Source organism: Solanum verrucosum, unplaced genomic scaffold, assembly GCF_900185275.1.
Source record: "Solanum verrucosum unplaced genomic scaffold, falcon-dt-bn FXZP01000136.1, whole genome shotgun sequence".
In the NCBI taxonomy this organism is placed as follows: Eukaryota; Viridiplantae; Streptophyta; class Magnoliopsida; order Solanales; family Solanaceae; genus Solanum; species Solanum verrucosum.
In genome coordinates, this window is record NW_026020145.1 from 1,486,396 (window position 1) to 1,495,481 (window position 9,086).

The 9,086-nt window shown below is 35.3% G+C and overlaps 1 protein-coding gene across 1 annotated transcript; it reads right to left on the bottom strand.

Moving 5' to 3' along the window:
- Positions 1 to 772: 772 nt before the first annotated feature.
- On the bottom strand, positions 773 to 6,674 carry LOC125827997 (histone acetyltransferase type B catalytic subunit). The gene is made up of 10 exons (XM_049507307.1): positions 6,538 to 6,674; positions 6,423 to 6,464; positions 5,405 to 5,514; positions 4,345 to 4,413; positions 3,964 to 4,002; positions 3,815 to 3,891; positions 3,591 to 3,690; positions 1,980 to 2,055; positions 1,746 to 1,906; positions 773 to 1,666 (listed from the first exon to the last, which is right to left on the bottom strand). The coding sequence occupies exons 1-10, from the start codon at positions 6,614 to 6,616 to the stop codon at positions 1,022 to 1,024; spliced, it is 1,398 nt and encodes a 465-aa protein (XP_049363264.1). The 5' UTR covers positions 6,617 to 6,674; the 3' UTR covers positions 773 to 1,021.
- Positions 6,675 to 9,086: the final 2,412 nt, after the last annotated feature.

Here is a 9,086-nt window from a genome sequence, read left to right on the forward strand (position 1 = left end):
AACTAAACTTTATATATTTTAAAACTACAAAGTTCTAGGAGACGACATAAAGCTAATGATTTAAAATATTTAAAAAAAGAGTTTGAATAAATTGTAGTCAAGAAAAATTATTTGTCTTTTCAAATATTAATTCTTCAGGTAGAATAAGAAAATAAGATAGGGGAGTATTTCAGAACAATGAGTTGATTAATGTTTATACCTCTATTACATTTACTTTATCTAGGTTTGAATTTTTTTCTTTGTATATTTTGTTTTTCTTCCGTTAAACCTATGATTTTTATTTGGAAGAAAATTATTTTTTATGACCATGGCCATTATATATATAATCAAAACCAAGTTTAAATCATTTACCAAGCACTCAGCTACACCAAAAGAAAATGGAAAATTAAAAAATGCAGTGTCCAAACGTGATTTTCTTGGCCAAAACTCACTTTACCCTGTAAAAGCTCAACCTGAATCACCCCAACAAGTACCAAACCACTATATGAACTTGCGGGAAGTCTCAAATCGGGGAACGAAACTCAAATGCTCAAAATGATAGTTTGGAGGCTCACCCTTGCATTCTGGATAATTTTATTTTAATTCAAAATCCAACAATAATAACACTATAGAACAACAACGACTCATTATACTGAGGTCAAAAAGCTTTTTGATCGATTTCTCTTTTTTTTGTCCCATTTACCGAGGTAAAGGTAAATTGTAAATCAGCCCAAGGTGCTGCGATTCAAATTTCTTTTCCAATTGCTTCATTTGGCTGGCACATACCTGATAATTACTCTAAACTACAAGATAAATAAATCAGTAAAAGAATCGAGGGAGAATGCAGAATGCTGCCTCATATCCAATTAGTTCACGCATTAAGTAAACAAGTCAGACATAATTGAAAGACTAAACTAATTTAACCTTGGTAAAGTACAGCTCAGTTCATGTACAGCCACTCCTTTTTCATTTCCAAAACCTCTGCATCAACACCTTGGAATATGCATTTGTTAGGATGTGAAAATAGCAGCTGCATTTGTCTTCATTGCCGATGAACAGCAGAAACCTTCTCAGCAATCAACTTGATCTGATTCATTCGTTTATCCACCAGTTTCTGCAGCTGCTCCTCCACAATACTTTGATTGGCAGCCGTCTCTATGCTACTAGATTCACCATTCTGCGATTTGAACATCACAAATGACATCTGCTGATCATATTCAGTTGGTACATCAATCACCTGCTTCCCCGCACCCTCTGAATCTTTCCCTACAACTTCAGCCTTTACTCGGTGTGAAACAATTGCCTGGTATATCTCCATATATTTGTTAATTGGGGCCAACCCAAGATAGATAAGAATCTCCCAACATTGCTCAAACTGCTTCTTGTTGATTTTCAAAGTTTTCCTCACATCTTCGACAGCACTCAGTGGTGGAGCATACTTGCACATGTAGCTTTTTTTCAAAGAATTTTCCTGCTTTAAATGTGATACAACTGATTCTAGGGATTGCTGGATTGGGTCAAATACAAGCAAACGCTCAACATCAATGCACAATCGAACATATTGAAGAGAATCCTCAGGCTCTTCAATAGTCAGGTCATACACATTTTCAGATACTGCAACCCTGTTCAGCACCTCAAGAAGAAAACGACCATAACCTTTACGTTGGTAAGGAGGCATAACCAGTATCTGCCAAAATCCAAATCAGTTACAACGAAGAACTACATTAAAAAATGTGTGTTGTAATAATGAACTGTCAATCATTTACCTGCCCAAGTCGCATGCGTGTACTTCCAGGATAACGATGGAAACGATAAACAGCTGCAAAACCAAGCAACCTTGAAAGGCGATCCTCCTGGGTATCTTTCCTTTCCTGGACTAGGAGATAAATTTCCCATCTAGGATCAAGGACGTCAATAGGATTGCTACCTGGTTAAAAATACCACTAACTTTTGAAGCTACCCATAGATATAATCTTTTAAAAATAAAATACAACAATTACCATCCACTAAGAGTAGTACAAGTGGCACCAATCTACTATAAAGGTGTCCTACAGGCGTGCCAGCGATCCGGAATACCTGGAGCAATTCCAACAAGGATAATCAATCCTCAGTTTTTTTCACAAAATACACAATGGTATAATGCATTTCAATACAACATACTCAGATTCTGCATGCAAAAGAAAGTGATCATTCAAATGTTTGAGAGAGCGCAGATGAGACACAAACATCAGGAGCATAAATCTTATTTTGAAAATACGACAATTTTCCAATCAAGTAGGAGTAGCTTTTTATACCATTTTTTTTTAATCCAAATAGTAGACAGAAGTTCACCAAAATAAATGCTTCAGAAAGATGTTAGTCCGTGTAGGTCTACAAGATATCTTGCACCATATTCCAAACTAACATTGGATTGGCAGCTGTAGCGTAGCTGCTTTAGTACTAGTTCGTTCCATGCTCTTAGGGGTTTGGTGTGATGGATAAGAGGACTTAATCTTTGAGTGCGCTTTAATCTATTGTTTGGTTGCAAAGGCTGGGATAACTTATACTAGGATTAAAAATTAGTACTGGACAAGTTATCCCTCTCTGGGGGTGGAATAGTAATCCCAGGAACTTATCTTGGATAAAGTATGTAAAATAACAAAATGCCCTCCTTAAACTCTCTTTTATAAACCACTTTTACATTCATGTATATTAACATAATTTTTAATAACATTTATAATAGCATTCACAACCTTAATTATTCATTGTTTTTATGATAATATATTTTTCTATTAAAAAGTTGCATTTTATAAATATAATTTTTATTTATCAATATATTATAAGATGGAATTTATTTGCCTAATTCTTATGTTTATTATATTTTGATTTCTCTTAAAATGTTCACTCAACTACTAAATTATATATTTTTAATTAAATAGTTTATTACTCACTTAAAAATTATATTTTATATATCAATTAAAAAGTAGATAACTTTAAAATGTAGATAATTGAAATAATAAAATTTCTTTTACTTTAATAAACTTAAAATGGAAGTTTTATTTTTAAGCTAAATAAGATGGAAGTTCTATTTTTAAACTAAATAAGATGAAAGTTCTAGAAATAATATGGAAATTTTATTTTTAAGCTAAATAAGATGGAAGTTTTATTTTGAAGTTAAATAAGATGAAAGTTTAATTTAAAAACACACAACACAATCATGGAAATGCACACACAAATATTTAAGCTAAATAAGATGGAAATTTTATTTTTAAGAATGAATAACAAAAGTTTGCAAAGAAAATGTAAAAAAAATAAAAAATAAGGTGGAGGGTATTTTTGTAAACAAACAACTTATTCTTAGAAATTATGCAATGAATATAAGTTTGAATATGACAAACCAAACAAGCAATAAAAATTACTCACAGCTCCAACGTAACTTATCCCAACATAACTTATCACAACATAACTAATCCCAACATAACTTGTATTCAAACCAAACGACCCCTTAATGATATCTAAAAAGAGCAACACAAGCAAGATATTATGCCAAACAAGCACTACAGGACCCAAAAAAAGATGAATCTTCTGTCATCCCTATCCTAATATGTCAAGAAAAGGGATAAAGAAGGCACCTCTACATCTGAAGGCTCTGATTTCAAAAGACAATTAGATTCAGTGCTACAGCCATTTGAAACTTTATGCTGCAGTGTTTCAGCATTTGAGACAACAGACCTGTGTGTGAGCACAACTTATCATCTAAATATATGCTAGAAATTGGTAGGACAAAACATCAGTCCTCATGGATGGTAAGAAAACTCAACATGAAAAAATAGGTACAAGAAAGTTATGGACAAACCGAACATAATGACTTTCAGTTGAAAATGTTTGCAGGAAGGCATCTTTTTCATCAACAAGACTCTCAGCAAAAATATTCTGCTAGAAACATCACAATTAAAACCTGTCTTGTTAAAGATAAACTAAAGAGAAAATCCATATAGTCATTACCTGAAGGGCAGACTTTACGTTTGTGATTCCTCTGCCACCCTATCCAAAAACAATTCATATTTAAGTTAGAACAAACAAGTCGAGCAAATGCCAAGATTTAAAAACCCTTTGGAGAAAAATGAATTTTGGCTATTATTCAAGCTGCAAAAATCCACTTATAATCAGATACATTCAGAAAATCTGAAATAACTCACAAAGAGATTCAACAATTAAAGATAGAATAAGTTTGAATGACAGGAGCAGAAGCAATAGAAGAGTGAAAGAACACATAATGATTAAATAAACACCAAAGTTTTATTCAGCATCAAGAGAATTCACTCATTTATACTTTAAAAAAATGAATGGTAGGAGCAAAAGCAACAAGAAAAAAAGAATACTTACATCTGATGAGCTTTCAAAAGAAATATCAGCATAGGCATGAAAGGATATCAAGTTAACCCATATAGTGATCTGCAAAATGTAAGACATGAAAAGATCAGATAAACTAAAAGAACATTCAATACAAGTAAAAGCATTATCAAACCCAAGTAGCATGACACATTCTTTCATTTTTCTCTTGTTCCCTATGGAGATGGACAGGGGCAGCATTATCTGAGTGCTTGTGCTGGGGTGACTCCAAGTTTATGACATTTATTCAAGATCACTACTGGGCTATCCAATATATATTTTTGGTAGACTAAAATGTACCCTTATTGAATCAGACCTTTGAAGAGAAACCGAACAGAATACTCTAGCAAGAAGCCAGGTGCAATGGGCTAACCCATAACTTCATAAGCACCAACTAGAGATGACAATGCAGCCTAGAACTTGAAGTTCCTGAATTCATCCGAACTCCAGAACATGTAGGAGGGCTCATGTTAGCAAGATGATAGCACTTTGAAAGCACTAAATGGAACTTCAATACTCACCCATCCCACACACATAGCCACCCTTGCAAGAAATCTCAGAATCTCACAAACCTTCACCCCACATCCTAAATTTATTTCCTCTCCTAACAAATATTACATTCCACACCTTCTCTCTTTCCAGACAAAGACTACAATCCTCCCTCTTAAACCATGTATGCTCCCCATTAACCTCATTGAACAATATTCTGAGCCATTAAAAGACGTATAAGAGAGAGAATATAGAAGGGTAGGTCAGGATATTCGTGGCACAGAAGTAGATACTAAATAGCAGGTTTTAGGTACTACCAAGTCAAATACCAACACCACTTGGCACATGTCCAACACAAATGCAGTCACATCATATGTTTTTCTGTTGAAAAACTTGGGCACTCATGTCAAAGGAGCACTCAAGTCACTGTGCATGACAATTTTCTCCACTATTTTCTTGATCTGAGAATTCTTCTTTTAGGTATATATAAAAGAAGTACTAAAGAGTAAATGAAACCAATTAGAACAACTCTGCTACAAATAGCACTTCTCAGAAGGAGGCCTACCTTCAGACCCTGATACCCAAATATTCTGCCATCGTCTTCAAAAAATTGATTCAAGTCAATTGGTTCAAGACAGAAACTGTTTGGGGAGTCAACATCCTCTGCGCTAGAAACTAAGAACAAGAAAAACATACGTGTTATGGGACCAGTAGTGAAGAAAATCAGGTTCCCAAGGGCAAACACAGACAAAGACAAATCATTCCAAAAGAAACTACATTGTCAAACATCTCAACTTAAAACAATGTGTAGGTCCAAGTTAACCTAATGATGGCCAGAGAGAAACCATGCATTAGGACATACATTATTAATTAATTAAACAAGCCTATACGAAAAAAAAAAAAAAAAAGAGACATCCAGTTAATTAAAGAAGACACTCTATGTTCAGCTAGAAATCCATGCCTGCAAAACCAGTACCCCCTCTTTCTTCCACATGCTTATTGGTGGCGTAAGGCAGAATCAAAGCTTAAGTAAATGAGCAGCTAGACAAGGCATAGCACCGCTATCCGGTGTAATAACAGTGTAATTCCCAATATAATGTTAGGTTGCACAAGTGTAATTGCATGCGGTTAGATAGTTTTTTTATTTAAATTAAAAGTCAACAATTAAAATTAACAAACTTCTATTTAGTTGAAGAAGTAAATAAACTTTAATTTGACAAATATATGTGTATATAAAAACATACTAGTTTTTGAAAAGACATTTCACAACTGTAAATTGGTAAGTAATATCATAGAAAGTAATGGCATATTCCAATTCATGTAAAAGAAAAAAATGAAAATCATAATCTATTTCATTTTTTTAAATAGGAAAAGAACACCTCCGAGTTTGCAAGGTATTTTTCTATAACAAATATGTATACTAATGAATGGAGAAAAAAGTGTTTCAGGTTCCGACCAATTTTACCTTCTCTTACACTACTACAAAGAGGAGGCCTTAGTATAGGGACTCATAAAGTGAAACTAAAACGAGGGGATACTAACTTCAATACAGTTGAGTTTAGAGAAAAAAGCTAAATTCAAACCTATGTATATAGTAATGCAGTCGTTAGCTTCAATTCCAGCATCTGCAGAAGAAGAAAAACATAAGTGAATGATGAGAGGAACAGTGGGTAACTCCATTAAAAATGAATCACTGACCGGTCTTAGAGAATCCCACGCGACGGCGCTTTTTGGGATCGCTGATTGAATCGGAGGAGGACTGATGCTTCGTCCCCATTTGTGCTCGTTAGGGTTTTGCTCCGAGCGGGAAATGTTCTGAGGCGGGAAAGACGGGACCTGTGCATAAATATATAACATGTCCGCCCTTTACTTATCGCCTTAATTCCTCAAATTTACCTCTCACACACTTTTTATCTTAATAAATATATTACTTCTTTTGCAATTTTTTTTAAGTTTGTTAGAGATGTTTGGTTGAGAACAAGTTATTTCAGGATTAGTTATCCTGAGGTTAACTATCTTTGGATAACTTATCTCACCATGTATATGGGATAATTTATCTCATCACCATGAAATAAATGGTGGGATAAGTTATCTCAAACATAGCAATCAAACAAGATACAAAAACCTTATTCCATCACTATTTTTTTATTCCATCACTAACATTGAACTACCAGCACAAGAAGTGTCACGCCCCGAGCTACCCCCAAAACGCTGACACGGGACCTAGGACCACAAGTGATCCCAAGCTAACCATGTTGGCATGATCATGAGCATACTAAAGATAATAAACTGATGCGGAAGCTAATTCATAAATAAATCTGAAAAGATGGGGAATACCCATATACTATAACTGAATATATCAAATCTGAGAGTTTAATACAAAAGAAATATCAAACTCAAAATACTAAGCTGAATCTAACTATGTCTGAAATACGCCTCTAAACTGACTAGAAATGTTGGGACATGCCCTAACTAGGTCTAGCAAAACTAAAACTAACGACTAAAAGCGATAAAGATAAACATGTCACTAGTCCTCGAAGAATGAGGACTCACCACTGATGATGCTGAGCTGGAGATCGAGAATCGATCTAAGCGTGATCTGGATACTGAGAACTTGAACCTACATCACGAGAAGATGTAGCGCAGGTATGCGTCAGTACTTGAAAGGTACTGAGCATGCATGATAGAGTAAAGCTGAAATAACATATAACTGAACAAAGCAATAAAGCAATGAAATAATCTGAACATGATATAGATACTGAATGTTGAGCTAACTGAATGCAATGACCAATTTATAACATGCTGAGACTGAATACTGAAATATCTGACCTAGCATGTGTAATTCAAGAACTAAAGAAATACATAGCTAGGGTTCTGAAATTCATGCGATAAACTGAGCAATAACATAATAATCTGATTTGGAACATTTAAATAACTAACTCATGATGATTTGTTCAAATTCTAGAAACCCTAGGTTTGTTCATAATCATGGAATCAAGAATTTGACTAAATTCTAGGGACCTAATGGGCGAAAGGAACCCACTAGTGAAATCCCACATACCTGGTGACGAATTCCACGGAGAAATCCTTTGATTTCGGGGCTGGAACTGATGGAACCTTGATGCGTTCTTGAACTAGGGTTCTTGACCTTTTTCTCCTCTCTTGATTCAAATTTTCTAAGTTTTGATTAATGATTTTGACTAAGGTAAGTTCTAATTATGTTTCTAGGCTTAAACTGATTAAAACCTCATGATTTAGGGTCTAAACGACGTATCTTAGGGGTTAAATGAAATAGGAAAAGACCAAAAGACCCCTGAATTAACTGTTGTCGGAGTGACTGACGGAATGGACCTACGGTCCAATCAATCAACGGTCCGTCGATTGGGTCCGTAGGTCGAGTTTGCTCGACAGGGTTTCACTAAAACGGGCATAACTTTTTACTCGGAGGTCAGAATTTAGCAAACTCAGTGGTGTTGGAAAGATAATTCAATTATATATCTAACCATAAGTCATGGTACACATAATTCATTTTGTGATAAGAGTTATGACCATCTGAAGTTGACCCATCAATATTTTTTAGCTAACTGGCTGCTGACCCTCATCTACGGTCAGACCTACGGACCGTGGATTGAATGACAGTCCATGCTGGTCGACCGTAGTTTGTGTCAGAGGCTGGGTAAGCGAAGTCTCGATCCACGGACACAGACCACGGACCGTGGGTCTGTCCGTGAGTCGGGACTTAGCCAAATTTTCTGACTGAGTTCTGAGGAAGTTTTCTGTCACGAACCACGGACCTGCAAGACGGACCGTGAGTCCATCTATGGTCCGTGGATGGTGTCCGTGAGTGCCACATGTAACACCAGAAATCTGAAATCTCTATTTTCGGATACGGGTGTTACAAGCAGGGAAATTGTTAAAGATAGATAAGCAGGGTATTCCTAATATCAGAATTAGAAAATGCCAAAATGGAAACTTCAACAATCAATGAAGCATTGGAGAGTGTGTGAGAACAAATGACTAGTTCATACAAAAACATGCTTGAACATAATAGCTGCAACTCAGTTACTGGAAAATGTAAGTCGAATATTCGTTTTAAAGATCAAAATGAGGTTACCTGGTATACACTAGATTTGAGGCAGTGGTATCAGCTCTTCGGAGCTCAACCTGCACAATTGGGGGTTTATCAGTTACATCTCTCAAAATTGATCAAGCCAAAGGTGTGCTTCAGTCTTGGGGATTACCTTGAT